The sequence below is a fragment of the Cnephaeus nilssonii genome (assembly GCF_951640355.1).
Source record: "Cnephaeus nilssonii genome assembly, chromosome: X".
In the NCBI taxonomy this organism is placed as follows: domain Eukaryota; kingdom Metazoa; phylum Chordata; class Mammalia; order Chiroptera; family Vespertilionidae; genus Cnephaeus; species Cnephaeus nilssonii.
In genome coordinates, this window is record NC_137071.1 from 64,747,909 (window position 1) to 64,774,552 (window position 26,644).

General features: G+C 38.8%; 2 protein-coding genes across 2 annotated transcripts; both read left to right on the plus strand.

Moving 5' to 3' along the window:
• Window positions 1-15,506: 15,506 nt before the first annotated feature.
• Window positions 15,507-15,719, plus strand: LOC307095190 (SNRPN upstream reading frame protein-like; the record flags this gene model as incomplete). Its single annotated transcript, XM_079764392.1, has 1 exon — window positions 15,507-15,719. One exon carries the CDS (start codon window positions 15,507-15,509, stop codon window positions 15,717-15,719), a length of 213 nt encoding a protein of 70 aa, XP_079620518.1.
• A 3,133-nt stretch (window positions 15,720-18,852) lies between these two features.
• LOC307095321 (protein transport protein Sec61 subunit gamma-like) lies at window positions 18,853-19,629 on the plus strand (the record flags this gene model as incomplete). Its single annotated transcript, XM_079764556.1, is given in 4 exon segments — window positions 18,853-18,859; window positions 19,392-19,487; window positions 19,490-19,509; window positions 19,513-19,629. Coding segments are annotated over 4 exon segments (240 nt in total).
• Window positions 19,630-26,644: the final 7,015 nt, after the last annotated feature.

Below are 26,644 nucleotides of genomic sequence, written 5' to 3' on the forward strand. Positions count from 1 at the left end.
AAAAATATATTTTTCTTTATCTTTGTTTCTTTCCCTGAGAAAATCAACAAATCAAAATGCTCCCATTTTTAAGTCTATTTATCTTCATTTGAAACTTTGGAATGTGTTTTATTTAATTTGTTTTGTTTTGTTTTACAGTCTGCTAATCTTCAGCCCCTATGTGTATGTTTAAATACATCATCATTGTGGAATTGCAAATATGTAATTTGTTTATTTCTCTTTGCTCCCAAGTTGATCTCCAATTGACTTTATTTTTCAAAAACAATTTGAAGGTGCATCTTTCAACTGGTTAATCAGTTTGTTGGTTCTGTTTTCTCAACTGTTGAGTAATAGTTATTGGATGCAAAAGGGAGAGAGTTGGCTTGAGTCAGACAATATGGGCAAGATCCTTGTCTCGCCCAGTTGGGCCAGGGCACCTGAGATCCCACCAGCAACACATTTCTTTCTCTGAACCTTGGCATCTCTTGGCTACTGTCTGCCAAGCCAGGTCCAACAAACCTCCTTGATGACTTAGTGAGGAACACAAACTTCTATTTGGCTAAAATAAGAATGAAACTCATCATTTAAAATTTGAAGTAAGAACCAAATTTGTGGTTTACAAAAATGAAGGTCTAATAAATTTAGTTCATTTATTCATGATTCCTTTTAAATTCCTTATTGTAGTCTATAGACTCAACATACCTTGAACTCCCCCCCTCCCCCCCAGTCTGGCCTTAACTTGTATTATTTTCTTGCTTGCTCATTACACGTAAGCCATACTCTTTTTTTTTTTTTTTCTAGCCATACCAAACTCATTTCCTCCCCAGGGGTTTTGCTCATGCTACTTGTTTCTTTTCCTGGAACAGCCTCCTCTTCTTCTCCAAATTGCCTTTCACTATTCCCCCTCCTTCGCATGCTTTACCATCAATTTAACACCTACTTATCCTTCAGCTCAAAGCTCAATGCTCAAGGCACATTTTCTCTCAGAGGACTTCCCTGATTTTGCAGATCAAATCCTCATTTTAAAGACTTTTTTTTATGAACTGGAAGAAAGCCTGTGTAGCTGAAGCATATGGAGCAAGAGTGGCAGTGGTGCAAGTTGGAGTTGGCAAGGTAGGCAGGGGACAGACAAAGCAGGGTTTTGCAGGTCTAGTTGAGAATTTAGTTAGTAGCAGTGTAAGAGCAATAGAAAGCCATTAAAGATTATGACAGTGATCAGATTTGGGTTTTGATCACTCTGGCTACTCAATGGAGATTCTGCTTAAATAGGGGACGGTGGGTTGGTTATACAAGGAAACAAGTTAGGAGGCTATTTGCAGTAGTCCAGGAAGGAGAAAAGGCGGTTTGAACCAGAGAGGTGACACTGGAGGTACAGAGAAGTTAGTAAATGCTAGACATATTAACAAAGTGAAATAAAATAAAAAACCTTCTTGAAGGATGAGATTTGAAGAGCGAAGGAGAAGGTGGCATCCAAATTGTGCTTAGCCCTGGCCTGTGCAATTAGATGGGTGGTGGAAGACCAGCTTTCATGGGTATTTTTATGTGCCACAGAGCTAGGGTGGAAGTATGGTGAGGACAGCAGTCGGGTTGTGGGTTAGCTCCAGATCTTAGTTTTAAATTAAAGTTTATCAATTGCTTAGTAGAGTGCTCTATTGTACTATTACAGCGTCATAATAATTATAGTTTACACTCAGCGAATTCATACTTGTGCCAGGCACAGTTCTACGTGCTTCACATATAGTGAGTCACTTAGACATCAATAAATGATAATGTTTATGATTCCACAATTATCATTATCATTATTGAAATATATAGTGCCTGTCTTTCCTGGATGGAGTTAGTTAACACAAGCAATTTCTTCCTATCCAATTCTCCTTTTCACAGACTTCATGCAGGCAACTGCCATATAGCATAGGCACATTCTTCAGAAAGATTACAGTGCAATTGATTAGATTACGGCCATCTTGAGTTCTATTCTGATCCCGAGGGCACATCTTGGATTAGTGACCTTGTTGGGCTTCCAGGATTCCCATGTATGTAACCAATCTACAACCTGTACTCACAATGCTTACTTTATTCTTATAAAGTCATTATATCTGGCATTCTCCCCAAATTTTCATGGCGATTTATTAAAGCCACACATGTACTAACTAGATTCTTCTTGTCCAATCCAGGACAAAGAACTCGATATGGTTAAAAGTAAAATCTCAGCATTTTAGAAAGTCAGCTCAACTAAGAACACCAATGGGCAGCCTTTTAAATTTGATTTTTCTTAAATTCAGTCTTATAAACTGAAGGCAGAAAGCCACTTAGAGCTTCCTCTGGCAATTTGAGGATCTCAAAGTGTTTATGTGCAGCTCATTTGGAAGACCTACAAACTAGCTGAACTAGTCCACACTGGAAACAGCCAGGTAGAAGAAGTTTGCACAGATATTTTGGAAATTAATTCAAATTAGCATGTTGCATGCTATGTCACTTTTGATTATCACCACCACCTTTGCTTTTTGGGGGAATAGATCTATATTTGCCAATTAAGTTGGGGCTGAAGAAGAGAAAATGTTATTTTTATTACACAAGGAAACTCATCACCCTGGTGCTGTGGCTCATTTGGTTGGAGTGGCATCCTGTGCACCTAAGTATCACTGGTTCTATTCCCGCGCAGGACACATACCTAGGTTGTGGGTTCAATCGCTGGTTGGGATGCAGTCGGGAGGCAACCGATCGATGTTTCTTACATTGATGTTTCTCTCTCTCTTTCTCAAAAGAATCAATGGGAGCATAGCCTCAGGTGAAGATTAAAAAGCAAAAAAGAAAACCTCATCAGCAGATGTCCATTGCACTGGACAGGCAGTGGTATCAATAGAATGTCTTCCTCTCTCAGCTTGATTTTTGGTGGAACCCCATGGGTGAAAACAAACAAAGCAACGCAACAGGGACATTAGAGATGGTCTTCAGAAATTTTAAAGTCATGGGACACGTGGAAGCATAGATTACTGTATAGGCTTATGACCTCTTCATTGGGTTTCAAAATCAATTGCAGTGACTTCAGAACTTAAAATTTTGTGAAGGGCAGCGAAACAGAAAAGCAGGCATGACTTAAATGAACTGGCAGACTGAAGTGATAAGAGAGATTTGGGCTACAGCACAGTCTGTGGAGCTCAGCTGAGGCTCCCTAGCCACACTCACTCCCATTTATAAAACCATCAGGAAAATCCTCCTTTAAGGAGGGATTGCCAAAGAAGACACTTGTTAGGATTTATATGCAAGGAAAGCTCATCGATTCACAGAGGAGATGATGATACAGGAAGCTGAGAAACTCTAGCTGCCAAAATAAAGGATAAATAGCAACTCACAATTGGACCATTTGCAATACACGGCACAGGAAAGTCTGCCTTACTCTCTTCATGGGCAGTGGCACCTTGGAGCTATCCACACCACCAAGGAAGAAAGCTGATGGAGCCCAAGAGGCAGCCTGTGCCCTTGCTCTGATGTTGATTCGCCCAGCCAGGCAAATGCACGTGGGAGGTTTGACTTTGTTGTTCACACGGATCCAGATGGTGCTGTCCAAAGCCAGAATCTCTGGGCCACCGGAGCAGCATGGAGAAGCTTTCAGCTCCTCCTGAATCAAACCCTGGCTGTTGCAGCAGGCAAGTCGTGGAAGAGTGCCAAACTTCTCCAGCCAAAAAGCTACTGAATTCTCTTTCTTTTTTACTTTCATCCAACTCTTCGTTTGATATATTAGAATTGTAAAATGTGAGTTAAGAAGATTTCTTTTTTCATTTTGGAGACTATTTCTGATGCTTTTAATCATGACATCACCTAAATGAAAGTTTTAAAATAAAAGAAGCTTTTCCTTGACATTTTTCTTCTAACTGCAATTGATTTAGAAATAAATGCTTGTGTTTGAAACACAGAGTGCAGCTTGTAAATCATTTTCTTTAACTGATAAGCCCATCACAATTTTACATGGTTTACCAATGGGTAAGGGCTGAACCCTGTCACTGGAACGGGTTTACAAGTGACCCTTCCATATTATATCATAGGGATTTTGATTCATAACTTTCAGAACTGCCTTTGCCTCCCTCTGTTCCTATGTACTTTGTCACATGTGTGGATGATCATCTGTCCCAGACCGCAAGGTCCTTTGAGAGCAAGGGCCGTGCCTTCATCATGTAATGTTTATATACCTCTACTCTCTCTCCTCCCAACCCAGCCTAGTGCGTTATGGAGTAACCACTTTAAAATGTTTGCTGAAAGCAGAGGACATTTTATTCCAGTCACTTATTTCACTCTTTAAGGCAACTCGATGTTTTCATTTTTCTTATCCCACATCACAAGCTGCGAGACTTAAATGCTTTTCTGTAGCAATGCCTTAAGAGCTTTCTCAGAAACAGGGTCATGTAAACCAAAGAAAGGGTAGCAAAAGTGCTCTCAAGTGTTCAGCTTGCTGCTAATGTCCATTAAGTTCATTGCCACATTCTCTTTTATTTTTTCAAAATATTTAGGGCCTACGGTTATGAAGAAAGATTCATTTTCTTGGTTGGGAAGAGACATTGTTATTATTTAATTTATCAAAATAAAATCATAAAATATTTATCATTATTGTTAACATCACCAGTCACAGAGAGTATTGATTTTAGAGAGAGAAGAAGAGGGGGGAGGGGGAGAGAGAGAGAGAGAATCATTGATCGGCTACCTCCTGCACGCCTACTGCTGGGGATTGAGCCTGCAACCAGGGCATGTGGCCTGACTGTGAATCGAACTGGTGACCTTTCAGTGCATGGACTACGCTCAACCAACTGAGCCACTGGCCAGGGCACAAGTGCCACTTTTTAAAAGAAGCCTTCAATGATTATTCTGACCTACATTTATTCCTATCTTCTCTAACCTCTTATAGTACTGTACAGGATAGGTTAGCATTTCATATACTACTGGGATTGTAAACTCTTGAGGGCAGAGTTATGTCTAATTTCTTCATTTTTCCCAACATCTCCTAACATGGGGATTGGACTCTATAATAGCTTATACTTTTGTATATGATTTTAGAATTTATATTCTCAGCTCTACCATCTCCACTATTTACTAACCTTCCTGGTAATCCCATTTGGATGGCCCCATATTGTTTCCAATTCAACATACCTAACACAGGACTCATAAATTTCCTTATAAGTAGCTTCTCTTCTTGATTCATTTCTTTGAGCCATGTAGGCCTTAACTTTAACTTTTGACCCTCTCTTCTTTCAGTTTCCTTCACATCCAATTATACCTCTAGAATCCTTGGCCCTAAAATTTTCTTTTCTATTTCTATTTGCTGCTGACTTTTGTATCTACTCCTTATCATCTCACACTTAGACCATTGCCACGATCACCTAATTAATCTGTCTTGTGTCTCAACTTCATGTATACCCTGAAATTATCCCTCTCCCACCAGATTTATTTTCTTAAACTCTATAATAATATGTTTTCTTGGTCAGAATTTTGCTTGTCATTGTCATTCAAGTGGCTTATCATTTCCCTCAAAAGGAATAGTCTGAAATTCTTAGTTTGACTTCCAACATCCTCTCCATGTAGCCTTAAACAACTTTTCTGAATATATCTCATGATTCCCCTATAAGAAGCAAGTGAATCTAATCAATGCCTCTAAAATGTGCTCCACATATCCCCTTGTTTGTCCCTTTATTTCTGCTGCTCACTCTGTTAGGAAGACTATTCATCTTCCCCTCTGCTGATATAATTACCATCTGTCCTTGCAGGGGCACCTCCAGAGATGAACACAATGCTTGGCACAATAATGATTTGTCAAAGGAATGGATGGGCTCAAGTCACACTTTACATAGAAGTTGCTTCTGGTAGGCACACAATGCAATATATAGATGATATATCATAGAATTGTACACTTGAAACTTACATAATTTTATTAACCAATGTCACCCCAATAAATCTAGTGATTAAATAAAGTAGTGACTCTTGCTCACTTGAGCCCATAATGATCTTTACCCCTTTTAGGGTTTATATTGTGTTAATTATTTATACAAATAAATGGTCACTTTGTTTAATTTCAATGTGTTTCCAGAGTTTAGCCAATTCTAAACTGTTTTTGGACAAGTGCTAACTACCTCATTTACATCTGGCATCTCTCATGTAGAAAAGCACATCATGTCCCACATAGTCAGCTTGCAGTATATACATGTGAATTATGCACAGGTGCTCAGTGCCTCCTGCTATCAATGAAATATGGAAGTAGAGCTTGTGACACTGACTGAGGTTCTTTCACTCCTTCCCCCTCCCCTGTGAATTGATTGACCCCTGCCCTTTAGGGCCATTGTATCTATAAAGTCAAAAGTGATCTTATTCAGCATTTTGGGGGTAAAGCCTTTACTTTTTTCGAGGATTTTAACATAATTGTCTTCTGAGACAATATTATGTGACTGTCTTCAAATTATGTTGAAATACAACAAAATTTAAATCTATATTACTGAAAAAATCAGCAACAGCAGGACTCATGGACGACAGCATAGTTGATTCTGTACTTCAGCCACCTTTGATAACTGAACAATATGTTGATTTGATCATTTATCCACAATTGCCAAGATAGTAAAAAAAAAAATCAACCTTACCAAGTCTACATGCTATGAAAATGATAACACAGCATATCTTGCAAACTTTGTAATTATATAGCTGAATAAAAGGTGAACATAGTTTATTCCCAAGATGTTTTGTCTACAGGATGCTAGCATTAAGATAGATGGCAACATCGCTGTTCATAAATAGCTAAGAAGACAGCTTTATGGTATCTATTCCATCTTCACATTGGAACTGAATGCTATTAATTTCAATAAGTACATATGTTCTTTGAATAATTAGCAATATCAGCAACACTAAGTCAGGAAGTATGATTCCTTATTAAGTGAGAGACCAGTGAGGAGAGGGGGAATAAGATAATATTTCAACCCTTTGGGGAGAGGTGATCCTCAATACTCATGTCATTGTTGTTTTTAAAATATATTTTTATTGATTTCAGAGAGGAAGGGAGAGGGAGAGATAGAAACATCAATGATGAAAGAGAATCATTGATAGGCTGCCTCCTGCACACCCCCACTGGGGGCGGAGCCTGCAACCTGCAAATGTGCCCTGGCCAGGAATCGAACCCTGACCTCCTGGTTCATTGGTCAATGCTCAACCACTGAGCCACACCAGTGGGGCTCATTGTTTTTACACAGCCCTAAGAAACATTCTAGCTGATGCAAAGAATAAAGGTATAATGTGGCAAAGGATAGGAATTCAAAGTCTCTCAGCATATGAGTTCTAGAATTTGTGGCTTGTAATTTAAATAGATGTGTATGTGTGTCAATATGTGTGTGAGCATGTGTGTGTGTAGTCTGTATGCTTATAAGGAAAAGAGAGGAAGAAAGGGAAAAAAGAAAATGAGTCTTAGTTACAGTGCATTTGGTTGTAACAGAAGCTCACTAAAATTAGCTTAAGTGAAAAAGGGAGGGGAACTTACTGTAAGAAACATGGTATCTCAAAGAAACACAAAGAATAAAGGGCAGTTTTGGCCTCATTGATAACTGGAAACAGTGACCTGAAAGCTGTGAAGAAACTAGGAAGCTTCTCTCTTTCTTTACCACCCACCTTTCCAGACCAGCTTTCATAATATCAGCAAATACAGCATATGCACAAACATAGCCTCTTTGCAGCTTCTACATTTTTGTGTTCTTGGTTTATCCAAACAACAGAAGCTGACTCACAGCTCTGTGTCACAAGTCCAAATTCCTAGGAGAAAAATCTGGTTGGCAGATTTTAAATATATATATTGATTTCAGAGAGGAAGGGAGAGGGAGAGAGAGAAACATTAATGATGAGAGAGAATCACTGATTGGCTACCTCCCATCCTCCCCCCCCCTCCCACTTTGGGGATTGAGCCCGCAACCTATGTGTAGAGGGCCGCCTGGGAAGACACATGGGCATTTTCCTTAATTATCGTTAGCTGAACTCAGGGCATAGGCCGAGTCACGCCCTGGGAACATGCTTGCCCAATGAGGCTGGACATATTAATCATTTCTGACTTCATAGCAGCCCAAGTGTAGGCAGGGGCGGGACTAGATATGTAAATCTAGGCCTTTAAAATAAACGCACTGCGTGGCTCAGGGTCATCGTCGTCATGCAGCCTCTCCAACAGAGAGGAAAGATGGCGTCCCACCCAGCCCCAGCTTCATGAATCTATTTCTGTCTCTTGGTCTCTTTCTTTCTTTAATTTCGTAATCCCCAGCTCCTCCACTCAGCAACCGGACCAGTACCTTTTCCATGATGGAGATGGATGTGGAAAAGAGAAATACCACTACACCCAGGCATGTGTCCTTGACTGGAATCAAACCTGGGACCCCTCAGTCTGCAGGCCAATGCTCTATCCACTAAGCCAAAATGGCTAGGGCAGCACATTTATATATATATATATATATATATATATATATATATATATATATATATATATATTGATTTCAGAGAGGAAGAGAGAGAGAGAGAGAGAGAGAGAGAGAGAGAGAGAGAGAGAGAGAAACATCAATGGTGAGAGAGAATCATTGATTGGCTGCCTTCTGCAAGCTCCCCACTGGGGATCGAGTCCACAATCTGGGCATGTATCCCCACCAGGAATTGAACCATGATCTCCTGTTTCATAGATTGGTGCTCAACCACTGTGCCACACGGGCTGGGCTGTTTAAGACAATTTGAGGTAAATGTTCACCCTCATCTGATCAGCTATGACTTAGGGGAGGGCCCAGAAATCAGCTCAGCTTAGGTTAAATGTTTCCATGCATCCAATCATCTTGGGCTCAGAGGGAGATGTAATAACAGTTACATGCTATGTATATAGCAGCTGGGACCCACCTCTGTTGGGGAATATTAGGAAATGGAGTTGTGGGATTGGCAGGTGCCTTAAAAAGTGAATATTATAGATAGGCATAAGGAATAGGATAGAGAGGGAAGGGATAGATAGAGAAAAAAAAAAGCAGAAAAAGGAAGAAATTGAATCATCTCAGTGTTCTATAGTCATTTGGTTTTGACATTTAAAACACTATTCAGGGCAATTGCTATTCCTCATTGTTGTATTATTCACTGTTACTATCTTGCTTACATTATCTGGTAAGGCATTTTAAAACTTCACATTTTGATGATTTATGTATAAGTATGTGATTGGCAGTTTATTACACACATAATCTAATTTTCCATCCTAAATAAAACACCTAGATGAAAACTTAAATAGGTCTTTTATATACTCATTAACAAAATATGTAAAATCAAGACGGTGCCCAGAATCATCTATGCAGGGCCCTACCTTGGTGAGGCACAGTTTGTCAATTAATGTCTAGTTCCCTTACATTTTAAAAGTGTCCAGATCTGTTAGCTGGGGTGAAAATGACATATTTAGAAGATTAAATAGTTTTGCATATAGTCCTATAGAATCTATAGTCTACCATGCTTGTGTCTGAACATGCTTGCTTTTCTTTCAAATTCATCACAAGTGTATTTTTAATTCACTCAATTGCTGTTATCATCTTCATTTCTTTGAGCAATATCCTTGGAGAGGTCACCGTGAGTTCTGACACTAGGCATTGAGTGTTATAAGCTCTGTCAGTCCCGTGGGACAAACAATGTGGTCTGCTAAGGGTTCCAGGGTTCAGGTGACTGAGACATGTGCGAACAGAGGGGCTGTGAGGTTGGCAAAGTTCTCGATTGGCAGCAGTTCTAGAAAAACTAATAAGAATTTTAGGGAAAAGTTCTTGCATTATAACATACATGCAAATGTAAATGTGTATTGAAAAAAGAGCAGATATGCAAATGAGATTCTGGGGGCTGCACGAGGGTGGGGATCATCCCCTGATAAAGGGCTGCACTGAAGCACTCTGCTTTATTAATTGTAACCAGGTTGGTAATGTGGAAAAAGTACTGGGCTACAAGTGAAGAAAACTGTGTTCTAGTTCAGAATGAGACACTTACAGGGTATGCAACTTTGGGCAAGTCACTTATTTTCCTTGAGTCTCAGTTTTCTTGTTGATGAAATGAAAGGTTAGGACAAAATGGTCTCTAAGGTACCATTCAGCCATTTGATCCCATCAGCTAAAATTAATCCTAGAACTGTAATTTTTGATTCTGCTAATCCATGCAATTTTATCGTGTCAGGGGTTGCTATCAACAATTGATGCGATCCAATGATACCTATAAAAAGACTGTTTAGTTTGCATATCTCCTTTCTTTTCCCTGAGGTTGCATATCTTGTTCATGCTGCCCTGGCTTCTCCTCGGTGATGAGAAAGGAATTTCATTTGCGGGAAGAAGGGGAGGGAGGCTGGGTGCCTTCTGATGAATGGGAAGCCATGGGAAGGGTAGCAGCCTGGAATGCATTCAGTTCCACCTCTCTCTGTGGCCGCCCACTCAGTGTGTAGTAATGCTGTTAAATCGGGACCAGAATAATACAAATTTGACAATTGTGCAGGACAGAAATGCAAAGTAAAGGCAGTGGAGTTATCAGGCTGCACCTCCTTCACTCCATCTCAGGCAAGCTTCATGATCGAAGAAAAGGTTAAAAGTGTGAGCCAATTTGTAATTTAGAGATAGAAAAATTCATTTTCTAATAGGAAATCTAAATTATACATATAAAAAAACTTTTATTAAAGCAGTTCCACCAGAGTGACTCTGATTAAGAAGTAAAGCAATTTTCATCATGTAAATTATGTTTTAAAATTAGATTTAAATAACATAGTAATACTAGTAATACTTTTATTCATGTTATCCACCATTTAAAAGAAATAAATAATTTGGTTAACTTCCTACAGTTTCATGAGGTGAAATTCCATCACAATCCTTGAGTAATTGAAACTGTGGTGATTTTTAGAGCCATCCAATTACAGGAATTCAGTGCAATTATTTTTCTAATAAAGTTAGTTTTCACTTACATGTGTCTGTCATTTCCTGTGCATGTGAGGATGTTTCAAAAATCTTTTTCTGATGAGCTTGGTTATTATTGTACTTGTACAGGAATATTTATTGATACTGTCAGGTAAATGTAGAGCCCATAAAAGAAGGCATGATTATAAATTTTAGTATATCTATTTATCTTTGTTTTTCTGCCAGTATCAATAAACAATAGTAAATGTTTTTCAGTAACTATTGACCATAGTATATTGAGTGGAAGTCTGGAATTTTACAAATAATTTATTGGCAATGTTGATGCAGGTATATTCTATTAGACAGAAATGCCATAGTAAAGATAGGACTAACTGATGTTAAGATAATGCCTCATAATATTCTGAGAATTATGTCTTTTCCTGTTTTGACAGAATAGACGTTGGGAAAATTCAGGCCAGCGTGATCCTGAGGCTTTCCCCTCTATTGACCCTTAACTGTAGTTTTAATATTGGAGAGAAATGCAAAAGCATCAGCTAAATTTAAAGTTCAATTAATTATTTAACTGATCCCTATGCAAACATTTATTCAGTGAGCCCACACACGTCCCTGGCATGTGCTAGGCCTTGGGGATGCAGAGAGTAGTTGACCTGGTCCCAACTCTCAAGGAGGTCACGGTTCCAGAATTAGTCTCTGTAAAATACAGCCCAGGAAAGTTGTACGGTGTCCTGAGACTGACCATGTACTGGGCAGCTCAGTGGGTGGCGGAAGGAGGGTTTATAGGAACAACTTGTGACAATTTCCGCCTCAGCAAAGTCAGTTTAGTGACTCAGATCCACGATCAATAAAAGTTATTTTGGAAAAAAATGCTTCCCTTCTCCTAGAGTCTCCTGCTCCCTTTACTTGTAAGGAGTTAATTTGCCTCATCTCTCAGGAGTGAGGGCAAAAAGTAAAGTGGAACTTGAAAGCAAAAAGAGAGAGAGAAATCAATTTATTATTTAAGACCCAAACCATGCTTTTAAACCACGGACCCCTGTGAGAAGTTATTATAGGTCTAAATATTGTTGTACTGTATATCTACAGGTTTGGATCACTTTTAGCTTAATGACAAAAACTGCATTTTAAAAGGTCAGCCAATGAATTAAACATGTGCCTGGCAGATTTTTGCATTGCTCTACCATCTCAACGATACAAACCAGTGGAGAAGGCAATGTGCCTGATATATAATGAAATTAGGTTGCAATCAGGTTTTGTTATCTAGCAGGCTTTCTTGAAAATTTATAAGGTAGAAAAGGAGCAACAAAAGTGCACTCACTTTTTTTTAAGAGTAAATGTGGGCTGTAGTGCCATGATTACAAAATTGTGGTCCTCAAAGTAAAAAATGCCTTTAACTGTGGCAAAAATCACAGTTAACAATGTGTGGCTCCTTGAAACTAACAAAAACACATTGTTCTGTAAATTAAATGCAGCTCTTTGAATTGAAGCTCATGGTGCAGCTGGAGGGAGGTATTGAGTATGTTAGGAAGTGAATAAGGAGAGAACTTTGAACATCAGCAGCCCAAAGAATCCAGACTGTGGTCAACACTAGGTTGTCAATGTCTGACAAAGAAACAATTACCACTGAATCACCTGCTAGTGACCAAGAAAATGAAGAAAGTTCATTTCGACAATATCAGGTGGCTTGAAAATGTAAGATAATGTGACAATAGTTTCAGTATATTAACAATATTGAGGGCAAGACTTTAGTGAGGTGCTACACCATATACATAGGAAAATACCCCTTTTTGTTTAACATAATTATTAATGATTGAAGGACATTGACTACATTCATAGCTGATATTAAATAGTTTTTATTTTATTGTATTACAAACACCACAAAGAACCAAGATTTGCCAGGTTAGAAACATGGTGGAAAGACAAAAAGCGAGGCCTAACCTGGACAGATTTGGATTGAACACCAAAAATGGGAATACAGTGCTTATATACAAGTATATTGATCTGTAAAGAAGTAAATAGAGGCAATATCCTCTGCTGTCTGGCCCCTGACAATTCCACTTCTGAACAACAACAGTTAAAACAATCACAGCAATTAAAAAAAAAATAGGGATGCAGAAGGGCAACATTAAAGTGCATGAAAAAGAATAAAGTCCAAATCATAAATCCACAGCATAAGAGTAATTGAGAAAGTTTGTACAAAAGTCATCACATCTAAAACAATGGTTGGAGCAGAGGGTTGATCTACAACACAAAATACAAGAAATCAAGGGAGGTTCTTTTTTAAAATATATTTTTATTGATTTCAGAGAGGAAAGGAGAGGGAAAGAGATAGAAACATCAATGATGAGAGAGAATAATTGATTGGCTGCCTCCTGCACTCTCCCCCTAGGGATCAAGCCCCACAACCCCGCATGTGCCCTGATCAGGAATAAAACCCTGACCTCCTGGTTCATAGGTCGACACTCAACCACTGAGCCACACTGGCCAGGCAAGGGAGGTTCTTCATGAGCATTCATAAGAACTGTTTTGTAAAAGACTAACCAAGGGGATTACCTGGATATGGACTACTGCTATTTTTCAAGGGGTCAGAGAATGAATTCAATTAGCAGGCGTGGGTGGTTCCCGAAATGGGACTTATCTATGAAGGGTTACCAGCCGTCCCACCTCATTTGTGCCTCATGAAATGTCAAACCTTCTACAAGCTTTCTATTTTAATGGTCACAGTGTAAATTTCCCACCGAGAGCAGATCCCTGTCCTCAGAGATTTAACATTCCATTACAGCGGCTTTAAGGAAGCAAACACCGGCTATATTTTGAAATACATAAACAGTAGTGGACACATGGTTTGCCAGGGTCAGTTCTTTGTGTGTGTGTGTGGGGGAGGGGTGGGTAACTCAAGAATGGAGTTCTCAAAGCAAATTGGTACCCTTTCTTTGAGGCAAAGTGCTTATATGTTTAAGGTAAATTACCTCTTCCAGGAAGACCATTTTGCTCTCTGAAGAAGTAATTTAGTCCAAAAGGGTGCCAAATTCAGTATCATTAAACCTTTCAGAAGCTACATTTTCTATTATAAGCAAATCTTGGATAAGGTAATTTGCCTTAATTAGATGATCACTTGGAATCCAGGAGGAAGGATATTTCACTTATCTTACTCATAGTCATCAATTTTCTTTCGATTGCCCAGGTGTGTATGGAAATATGTTATGTATTATATATACAAGCTGAATAAAATAAGACCCAATTCCTTGTTTGAAGTAGCATATGTTCAGTAGTTTCTTAGCACATGTCCTCATTTTTGTTAAACATGGATTAAGTCCTCAGGATTTACACCCTGGTCTGTTGAGGATATACAAAATATGGTCTTTCATTAAAAGAAGTTTATAAAGTTTTTATTTTTGACAAGAAGGCACCTAGGGTAGAGGATAGAACAGAATCGGCCTAACTTTCATGGATGTGGTAAGAACTGACTTTTTAACAAGTATAAAAGTGCTTTAAATATTAAGCCTTATGGAACCACTAATTACATTTATTATTTAAAAGGCATAATGGGAAGAAATAAAGCCAAGAAAAATTTAGGGAAAATACCTAGAATTAGTGCCAAGTAAGCAGCTCTTCCGATGGCTAAAGAGTCGGTGAAAGTTACTGGTAGGAAACCTATTAGTGCTGTGACTTAAAAATGGGAATACAGGAAATGTGCTGGAGGAAAGTGAAAATCATTAGGGTGCAGCACTTTAAACATGAGGCAGTGACCAGCTGGCCACCCTCTTGGCTCCTTGGTTCATAACCTGTCAATAAATCTCACATTAATCAACACTTATTGTGCTTTGCCTATAGAATGATCAGAGTGGTTCTGTTGTTCTTTTCACAGCCCTTCTTACTTGGGGTGTATCATTGCACTTCAAATGCAAATGAATGGAACACTACTTTACTTGTGATTTAGTCACTTGTCAAACACTTTGTAGACTTCCATAGATTGCAAATTTGGTACTGTAAGAATGGAAATGCTAGCCAGAATAAATTAGTTCAAAGCAAAAGAATAGTACTTATATCTAAAGCATTTCCTAGCCCAAGAGACAGAATTGGCTTTAAAGAATAACCAATGACAACCAAACACCTCACCCCGCAACAAAATCACACCTAGCTATGTTTTCATTTGGCCTCATTTAACTTATGCAATATCTTTTTTAAAAATATTTTTTAAAACGATTTCAGAGAGGAAGGGAGAGGGAGAGAGAGATAGAAACATCAATGATGAGAGAGAATCATCAATCAACTGCCTCCTGCACGCCCCCCACTGGGGATCAATCCTGCAACCCGGCATATGCCCTGACTGGGAATCTGACCCGTGACCTCTTGGTTCTTGGGTCAATGCTTAACTGCTGAGCCACACCTGGATGGGTATGCAGTATCTTATATGCATTTTAGGAAGCTAGACAAAGAGAAAAATCTCTCTGGTTCCTGACTTTTAAACTGTTTCACTCTATGGGGTTATCTACCTCGGCAATAATTATTTTGGTACTCTGATCACACATGTTCACTGTTGCTGTGTTACTTTTTATAAGGTAACTAAGAAGAGCTAGGTGGCTACTGGGCATGTCTGATGCTTTGGTATAAGTGGCCAGCGACTCGATGGAGCGAGCCAGGAACTGCATACTCCTGAGACAGACTACACACCACCACGTACCAGAGGTGCAAGTCCAAGTCAAATGTAGGACAGCCTCACTAAGCAACCAAGAATGTCAGCTGTGCCTGAGACAATCTCAGCAGCAGCAAGTACCTGCGGTGGAGTTCCAGGTGGAACTGAGACAGGCATTTTTAGCTGAGACACCAAAAATTGGCTAAAGCAGTATAGGAACCTCAAAGTATTGGTTCCAAGCAAAAAACCAGCTGATGATGTATCAATGTATTTGAATCAGCTGACAATGTAATAAAGATATTATTCGTGAAAAAAAGTAACTAGAATCTTCAAATTTATTCTTTAAGCATTCTTAGGGATATATTTGTTAATCAAAGACATCTTTATTGATTGGAAACAGGGAATTATCTTTATCAAAATAAATCAACTTAATTTCAGTACTCCTTTTATAGAGAAGTCCAAGGGCCTATGCCCTAGTTGATCTTGGCATAGAAAGGTACTTTATTCATCTATTTGCGTAGCTGACTTTCTGTCATTTCTAACTAAATTGCGGTTTAAAATACATTTGATTATTGTTATCTGTGGTAGTTATGTTTTAAAAATGGTAGTTATGTTTTTTATAAACCATTGCTCCTAGGGGAAATGCACAATTAGGTTCCTGCTAGCCTCTGGTTACAACATCTTCATCAACCAGGTCAATCTATAACCTTGTTTTATGTGTGTTTATGTTTAAATATACCTTATTTAATATATTTTGTAGATTTAATAACATTCATAGCCAATAGCACCATAACTCATGCCTGAATGATGTCTACCTAACACATGCATTTCTTTGTAAGTCACTTAGAAACACTTGATACCACTTCCACCCTATGCTTGGGATCCATTTAAAACAGAAAAAATCACCATCAAAAAGTACACCAAAAAAAATTGATAAACCTAGCACCAAAGAAAATTTCAAAAGAACAATAATCAATTGTATTTTAAATGGGATTTAGTTAAAACTGTCAAAAGAATCAGCTAAACAAATAAATTAATAAAGTACCTTTCTATGCCAAGATCACTGGGTCTTATGCCCTTGGACTTCTCTATAAAAGGAGTGCTGAAATTAGGTTGATTTATTTTGATAAAGATGATTCTTTGTTTCTAAACAATAAAGATGTCTTTGATCAGCAAATTTGTCTTTAAGAATGCTTAAAGAAAACGTTTGAAGGTTCTCAATTACCTTTATTTTTTTTTCATGGATAATATCTTTATTACATTGTATGGGAGCTGAAAAAAGAAGGCCAAATCTTGCCCTATTTGGTTTCAGCTGGGTACCTTCACATAGGTTCCTCAAATTTCTCACCACGGGGCAAGTCCACAAATGACAAAAAATGCATAGCAAGTGTGGACTTTGGATTATGATTTACTAATAAATTTTAGTAGGGAGGCAAATTTCCAAATACAGAATCTGAAAATAATGCAGATCGATTGTACCTACTATACCTCTTAGTTTTATAATGATCAAGTAGTTATTCTGTATGGTCAAAGAATAAATTGTTTAGAAATACAGAGGGTTTTGCTTAACTTTCAAATTTTGCCCTTGGCCATTTATTTCAGAAAGTCATTTTGAAAAAAAGTTTGATTTTCTCCCAATTTAGTTGAACATTGTAGTTATTTTAGTAGCCATATTCAGAAGCTCAATAGCTTAGAGATTATAAATCACAAAGATACATGGAAAGGCAATAACAAAAAGAGAAATCAAGAAAGAAATATATGTTCTCAGCATTACAATCGATAGTAGGTTTAAAGAGCTGAGATATGCTTAATCAACACTTGTTGATGGGACTTGACAATTTCAATTTTACTTTACAGTTTATAATTGAAAATGGTCTGAGGAACAGGATAGATGGAAACATTTATTTGAAGATAATACCGTTAAGTTAACTTCATGACATACTATGATATCTTTATTTGGAGCATGCATTATATAAATTCCATTCTGAAGTACCTAGAATTGGCCAATATTTAAGACATGAACATTTGCTACTCTATAAAATAAAAATGGTTTAACAGACATTTTATAAAGTGTGCTCTGTTGAAATGTATCATTCTGTATTGCCAAGACAGCATATATTTTGAATTGAAAGGGAGTGAGAAGAAAATAGGGAATGACTTATACATGGTGCTTTTAAGCTCATGACAGAAATAGCTCAGGCGATATGTGGCTACTCAAGAAAAGTCAAAGGGGTTGGCTAGTGTCTGAGTTTGGAGGGGAGGAAAGAACATATAAAGCTAACATTTCAGTATATATTTTTTAATTTTAGGGGATGTTTATTAAAGCTGGGGATAATGAAAGAAGGAAGGGCTGAGAAAATGAGCTTAGGCTGGTTTTCTTCGGCTCACTAAGAACTCAGAGAAAAAGGGGGGTCTTAGGGTCGCGTTCAGGGGTTTGCCTGGGACGAACTGTCACTGCCCATTGCTGCCCTGGTTGCAAGCTTCGTGGGTTCCCTTAGAGTTTAGGAGGTGCATGCCTGTGAGGAAAGAAAGGGGTGGTGGAGGCATGGGCGTGCTCCTGGGAGGGAGAGCAAGCCTCAATAAAAATTTTTAAATATAAAATAATGAATGTGTAAAAGAAGAGAAGCAAAAACTGTGAATGTTTTAAAACAGAAGAATAGAATTGGACCAACACATGCAGACAGCTAAAGTCTCATTAAACAGGCATTCATTAGGAAGATAGATCGAGGTGTGCATTATCACCCTCTACTCTGGCACATTTAAGTATCCGTGGCAAAGAGATGACAATGATGACCAGGATTTGCTCTCTCTCCTATCTTGGCTTTATGATATGAGACTATGTACCTTCCTTCCTGTCTTTCCTTTTTGCTTTCGGTCTGTGGCTTCTTCATACAACAGGTTAGTTTTCCCATTTATGAAAAAGGCAAGGAGCTGAAGAAAAAAGTCAAGTTTTTAAAAGGATGCTGATTTTGTCTAGACACTAAATCATTGCAGAGATAACAGGGCTTAAGAACCTGCTTGGCCCTTGCTTGCTTGGTTAGATCATCCTCTTGAAATGCCAAGGTTGCCAGTTTGATCCCTGGTCAGGGCACATACAGGAAGCAATCAATAAATGCATAAATAAGTGGAACAACAAATCAATGTTTCTCTTTCTAAAAATCAATTTAAAAAACTTGTCTGAATGTTTTACATAAAAAAAGCCAACTTCTGTAACTGAAATTATCCCTATGAAAAGGAAAAATGACTTCCAGCATATTACAATGTGTCATAATACATTTATCCTGGGGTTTTTGATATCTGTCATTAAGATATATAAGGAGGTCTACAGGCAAAGGACCAATGAAAGGTGTGTGTGGGGGGGAGGGGTGCGAGTGTTCCCCCCACATCCTGCGTGGTTCAGGGTTCAGGTTCAGGGTTTGGGTTCTGGAGGAGGCTGCACACAAATGAAAGAGACTAGACAAGAAAATATAAATTCGGGAATTGGGGGCCAGGAGGGAGCCCAGATCAAGAGGAAGGACTCCACTTTGCTCGGCCTTGCAGTCCCTTTTATTCAGGTTTTGGGATACACCCACAGCCCTTAGGCAGGCAATTCCAATGATGGCTCCATGATAGCCCATCAGTAAGGATTTACATGAGACTAAAAGGTGAAAGTTGCTTCAGCTCCCTTTGTCTCAACTAGACAGTGGGTGCTTGGCTCTGACCTTTCAGAGCCTTCAAGGTTAACCAGCCTTCCGGGTTCCTTGTCCACACCTCTCTGCTAGTGAAGGCAATGGGCGGCTTCCAACGGGGGCGGGGGGGGGGGGGGAGGGGGGGGCGGGCGCGGAGGCTAGTGACCAGTTTTCCAGGTTCTGGAGGGCCTCCAGTGCTACCTGTCCCAGTCCCAGGCGGGGGAGGCCTCGGCAGCGGCATTTGGGATCAGGTAATGCAGTTTGTTGAGCCAAGTTGGCAGTTTGTGAAGGATTCAGTTCAGCTGGTTAAAGATGCACCAAACCTGACTGAAAAGAATTCCAGAAGATTGCCATGGCAACAGCAATAGGACTTGCTATAATGGGGTTCATTGGCTTTTTTGTGAAACTGATCAGTATCCCTATTAATAACATCATTGTCGGTGGCTGAAGACCTTTTTTCATCTTGAGGATTGGTGAACAGTGAAGATTTGAGAAGCTTGTGGAGTAAAGAAACATTGCCTATATGTTTTGTGTTCTTTCAATTTTTTCTTCCAAATGTTTTCCATTTCTAAATTAAAATAATTTTTTTTAAAAAGATGTATAAGGACAAGCACAGGAACATAGTTTTGTCTGCTAAGGTGTGTCAAAGGGCACAGGCCCAACCCAACGAAGGAGAAAAGTCATCACTTGAGAGAAACCAGGGAGAAAAGGCAAAGGCCTTTGTAAAGACTTCTCAAAATACACGAGGGTTTTAAAAAATAGATTGACTGAGTTGGTTTTGGGGTGTTCTTAGAGTACTTGCTTATCTCAAAAGGATTCTTTAGTTTTATATTAATTAAAGAGCTTTACCTCTGATAGCGTGGAAGGACACATATTCTCTCATTGCTCTTTCCACATTGTACAACTGTGCAGAGTAACCACTAAAGTCCCCTCATGGAGCAGGCCAAGTGTGTGTTAAAATAAAGCCCAGCAAAATCACTCCCAAGGGGTTTCCATAAGGTCTGAAGTCCTGTCTGAACACTAAACTCCCTCCTAAAGTATGATTATTAATAGCTAATATTTATTGAGCACTTACTATATGCCATGTATTATTGTTGTGAGAGAATGCATGGGAGAATGCACTCTGAGGAAGGAAAGTTTAACCTTTATTTCGCAGGTCTGCTAGTCCAGGAAATTCCCGATCCAAAGCCTGACCTGAACTTGTGGGGAGGCTCTGGCCTCTGTATCTCCTCCTGTGGCGGGCCCCTGCGGGTCCCTGCAGCTCTGCCCAAGTCAGTCATAGTGGAGAAGTAAGACTACAGTTTTAACCAGATACTGAACTAGGTTGCAAGCCCCCCGCCCCCCCATTTTCCTTTTCATTATGTTAATTGCTTTATATGTATTAACTAGTGTTCCCGTTGCAGGAAGAATCCTGCAATAGGGTTTCCTGCTGCACTCTACCCTGCCCCGCCCACTCTCCTTCCTTCTCCTCCCCCCGGCTTGCTTGCTTCTCCACAGCTTTGCTCCCTTCTGCAGCTCTTGGCTTCTTTCTACGCTGTCTTGATATACAAATTAACTGCCATCTTGGTTGGGGTAATGTGCATACTCATCCTGATTGGTTGGTGGGCGTGGCTTGGCTGGTGGGCATGGCTTGGGCATAGCGAAGGTGCGGTCAATTTGCATATTTGTTTATTATTAGGTAGGATTTGTATAATTCTCATAACAGCCCTGTAAGATATATTTTGTCATCTCTATTTCACAAATGAGGAAACTGAGGCAAAATAAAGTTAAATAACTTGCTCCAGGGCAAGAAAGTGGTGGAGCCATGATTCCACCCTAGTGAATAGGATCCATTAACACAATTATCATACATTAATCAATTAGATGATCTAGCTAGTAATTTTGAAATGTGGTCAAAGACTAGTTCTCATTACTGATCAGTTTTCAGGTGAGTGGGTGAGATAGGGATTACGAGGTGCTGCAGAACATGAAGAGTGTCCATGTGGAGGATCCTGGACAGCCAAGAAGAATTGTAAGGATCCTAAGCACTGAGATGCTTAAAGGGAAGAAAGGGCACTAAAAAGGACTGTTAAAGGTGCAAATTTCATATCTTCACATAGCTTTTGCCAAGGAGCAGTTCTAACAATTACCATCAGTATTGAAACACAGATGTGCCTCAATTCAGAGAAGGCCCAGAGCAGCAAAGCTGTGAGTAAAATAGAATTGTACCTCATCTCTGGGTTCTCTTTAGCGATAGTAGGTGGTAGATGGAGACAGTAAAGGAACTTTAGTGGGAGATGTGGGCAAGGTATAAGGTAGCTTCTTGTTATTGTGGCTCCCTGGTTTAGGTGTGGCCATGCCAACAGTAACTGAAGTGAGAGTCAGAAAGCTGCCCCTAATGATCTTCCAGAGTTCTGAGACACCTTAACCAAGATGCCAATGAAAAGCAGGAAACCACGCCTGGGTTTGTCTATTAGACTAGGACTGTCCTAGTGTCCTGCTGGGTCTGAGGTAGAGAGCCATGATGTAATGGTGTTAATAAATGAGAGCTGCACAATTCTGTAGCTGTGAGGATTTAGTTAAGACATAGTGATCGATTTTACTTTTTTCATCATAGAGTTAAGATTTTCTAACCCAATTCAGAGGATATATGGCACACTACTCATAGATATGTATGCACATGCACACACATATACTAGTATGAACACACATGAACACACACACAATGTTTACTTCTATTCTAAAACAGTGACTATAGGATGGGTACAATTTATTTCAAGCTGGTACTAAATGGTATAAAAATGTTAGAATCTTCACTTACTAACTTTTGAGTGGTGTAATCCAACCATTTAAGATGTTAACAGGTCATAAAATTTCTTTTTACTTTGAGATAAAGTTTCCTCACTACAGGATGACTGGTATTTTAAGCTAATTTTCATTTAAATAAGTCTAATTAACCTTGAGCAGCTGGTATTTTTTTAAGAATCACAAACACTCAGAGTTGGCAGAAACCTTAAGGGTAAGTCAGAAAAACAATGCTGGATGATTCAGTTCTCTCTACGTTATCACAATAAAAATTCTCAACCTTCCTTTGTTTCCTTTCTCCCTCCTTTCCTCCCTCCCTCCTCCCTCCCTCCCTTCCTTCCTTCCTTCCTTCCTTCCTTCCTTCCTTCCTTCCTTCCTTCCTTCCTTCCTTCCTTCCTTCCTTTTTCTCTTTCCTATATTAATTTATTTAAATATTTGAGTGCCTATTATGTGTCAGAGACCTTCCTAAGTGATGCAGGCAGAAAAATTAATAAGATACTCTTATTGATTTTAAGGAACTCACAGTTTAGTAAAATTGACAGACATGCAAGCAGATCATTGTACTACAGTGTGAGCAATAATGGAAAAAATAAGAATGTGAAAAAAGCAAACAGTTCAGAGGAAAGAATAATTAACTCTTGTGTGTGGATGTGTAGGAGTGGGGCAGGGTTCAGACAAAGTTTTACAGAGGAAGAAATGCCCAATCTGGGTTGTGAAGGGTAAGGTTTACTAGAAGAACAAATAGATGGTGAAGTGGAAAGGGCAGAAAGAACAGCATAGTGAAAAGACAGAGAGATTACACAGGCTGGTGTGTTACAAAAATTGAAAATAGTTTGTCATGGCTTATTGTAGGTGGGGTGAGGTAGGGAGCAGGAGAAGCCATGGCAGGAGAGAGAGTTCCTGAAGGACCTTGTGTGCCTGGTCAGAAAACCAGGTGTTGCAATTTGTTAGAAGATTTTAAGTCACCTGTCACTCTATATGAAAAATGTGCTTTAGAAACTTAACTTTAAACAGTTTTGAATTTATAAAGTTCTTACTTATAGTAAACTTAAATCTTTCTCACTACATCTTCTACCTCTTAGTCTTTATTCTTCCATGTGGCATCTTATAGAATAAATTTAATTGAATTCCCTGAGCATGTCTTTCAAATATTTAACAATTCTTTTTGAGTTCCAGTGAGTCTTCTTTGGGTTAAACATTTTTAGTTCTCTTAACCATTTATCCTCACAGAACTGTCTGCCTGAAGGAAGAGAGGTATTCACCCACTTTCTCTTGTCTCCCATTACTCGAGGGCCACATGTGGAAGGAAAGGGCTGCTGAGGCATTGGTCAAGGCCCTGAAGCAAAGATTAGAAAGATGCACAGCATTCATTGAGGGGCACAGTCATCATGAGATAGATCTGCATTCATACACAGCTGTTCACTGCAGGCTGCAGTTGTTATCACAGGTGGGCCAAGTGGATGTGACATGGGGCATCAGAGGCAAATACTGCAGTAAAGGTCAAGGTTAAGTTGTTTCAGCAGAGAACCTTCAAAACACAGTGGCCTAAATAAAACAGAAGTTTAATGTCTTATGTAAAGTCTGGCTAGTCTATGATGGCGGGGCTCCTCTGCTTGGCGAGGTCATTAAGGGACACAGGTTCCTTCCATCTTGTTGCTCTGCCATCTCCTAGGGCATTTCCAAGACAGCATGCTCAAAACTGCATTGCTGGTACATCTGTGTTCCATCTCATGGGAGGCAAGAAAAGAAGGTGTCCAATGCAAGCAGTTTCATTTTAAACAAGTGAGGCAGAAATTGCACACTCCTTGGTGTCCTTATTCCATTGGCAAGAACATAATATGTCCAGGTTGGTTTGCCAGGGAAGCTTTGAAGTGTCTCCAGCTGAGAAGCTATGTATGTAGTAAGAAGAGGAGAACAGAATTTGAGGGGATAGCTAGCAAGTATATAACTTCATTCATATTGAATTTTTTGTCCAATAAATCTAGTCAGCTTTATTCATTTTAAAATTTAAATTAAAATCTATCCTGAAATAATAAAAACATCTCAAAAGGTTCAAACACAAACAAAGCTATATGATTACCATTGTTTATTGCAAACAGCTAAAGGATTTCTTGGTTGGTTTTCATCGAGAACAGTATAGGGTGACTCTCCTATTACTATCGGCGCTGTTAAGGGCTAGTGAACCATGCCAAATGGGCTGGGAAGTTTGGGTGCTATTCTACAGGATTGTTGTCCATGCTTAGATTTCATTAAAATTCAAAGAATAATAGGAAATTCAAGGGTTTCAGGTAGAATATTTTTTGTCCCATGTGCAAAATTTAAGAGCTACTACTTTTTGACAACCCAAGTTGTAAAGGAAAAATACGTATGTGCCACTACTGTCCTTGTAGATCATTACTAATGAGGGCAGCTTCTGCCATGTTAGTGGCATGTGTGTTTTACTTGGTTGGAATTGGTGTCCCAGCTGTACCGTGTTCCACAGTTACTTGTATCTCTATAATATGATGGTGTACACTGCAATACACTGAGGTATGTGAGACATAAGGAGACACAGACCTTTGTTCCTCTGTAAGAAGAAGTATGTCTCTAAAGCCTTAATTGGGTGGTATGAGATGTTGACATTTTACCCCAACTTGACAGCCAAATCAATGTTATTGAAGGCAGCCTGTAGGCAATCATGACAGTCTAAGGATTAATACCCTTAACCAATTTCAAAATGGTTGCCTCATATCAGCAGGCAAGGTGTGTTGGTTTCCTAGATTCAAATCAAAGTATTTTTGAGGCATGGTTTAAGCTATTCATATAATGTATATAGCAGATCAGGTTTCTCAACTGACCACGATTGGCTCACTTCAAAACAAACTTCACTTATTACATCTGGTTCTTTATATCAATGAATGAGAATGCGGAAGTTTAGTCATGCTGTTGAACTTAGGCAAAATGGAGTTAATCATTGAGTTGAGGTTTGTCAATGGGGAAAAAAAGGGGGACATATGTAATACTTTCAACAATAAAGTTTTTAAAAAAGTAGTTGAGGTTTGTATCCCAGATACAGAAGTAGAATGACCATGAGGGGAGCATATATGAGTGAAATGACTGTAGCAGAGATAGTACTCAACCAACATCCTTGTGAACGTTTCCTATCATTTCCCACTTTGTCTTGCAGTTGGATTGGAGCCATGTAACTAGTTTTAGCTTCTGGTTGGGAGCTGATGTGATGTGTGACTTTTCTGGGCTGAGCCAGTAAAGACTTTGTATGCTTTCTCTATTCCTTTTTACTACTGCTACAGTGCCTTTGGAGGTCACCTGTTTCACATGGCATAGTTACTGAATGGAATAATGTGCTTTATACAAATGGCAAATAAATTAGTGGCATAGCCAACTTTATTCTGACTCATACAAAATTGCTTTAAATTATTCAAAGACCAGGCCAATTCACCATATTATCACTCTAGGTGATTGGAAAGGACATTCAAAATATCCACTCTTGTAAATGCTGCACAAAGCTATCAAAAGGAAAGGTTCATTTATATGAAAGTGTGCCAGGAAACTATAAATGCCAAGATGCCAACTGTGAGGGAAGATCATAATCCTGAGAAAAGCATGAAATCTGATCTTTAGTTTTCCAGTTACTATTGTCCTTGCTATATTTCTTCTTAGTGTCACGTGGTTCTAAACCATTCTGGAATCAAAAGTCAAGCTTATCTAATGGTTAATGATGGCATCTCTAATGGTTTATAAATTTAGACAGCTACTATCATACAGTAAGTTGACATCAAAATGCTTTCCATTGCATGCAGAATTAGTGGTGGATGTTGGACATCCACAATGATATACAAGGAAGAGATCACATCTAGCTGGAACCTATATTTAAATCTGTTTTATTCCTGGGGGTGAGCTGGAGGGGACTCACATTTCATCCCAGACAATGGTCATTATCTTTTAGCAGTTTTTTCTCTGTTCCTCTTACCGTAAAAAAGTGCAGAAAAGGGTTAATCAAATTTGTAGAAACAAATTATTTTGGGCTGATTTATTTTAAATTAGAAATTTGTATTAAAATGTTCAACTGTAGCATATTAAGGAAAGTAATTATTGTAAACATAACCTTGGCTCATGAGCAGTAATGAAATGGCAGTCCCAGATTCAGTTTATTCATGTATCCAAATCTTTTGAAATTCTCATGCATTTTTGGTAACTCTATTTTATGTCTTTATATTTAACTTATTCCAGAAGGGCTTTGTTAGAAAATCCTATATAAGATCAAGAATATGAGCTCATGACATTAATATGGTCACAAGATGAAAATACAACATTATGATGTAGTCAGCCCCTGCTTTTATCTGCACAAAAATGGGAAGCAATAGAACATCCACAACAGAAGAAATGATATCATTTTATCTACTGAAGAAGCACAGCTGACTGATAACCTGCTTTGATAATATGCTAATAAAATTGGCTTGCATGGCATAAAATCAGATTGGCTATAAACTGATCCTTGACAGAAAGAGAACTGGTATATAAGACTGATATCTATTAGATAATTTTTCATTTAATGAGTGGTTCACTAAAATAAGAATTAAAATGAAATAGCTTTCAATACTGGCTCCTAGGAGAGTTTACCCAGACAACAGGGTGCCAAGTTCCAGATCAAGGGAACTTTATATCTAGTTATTTCCCAT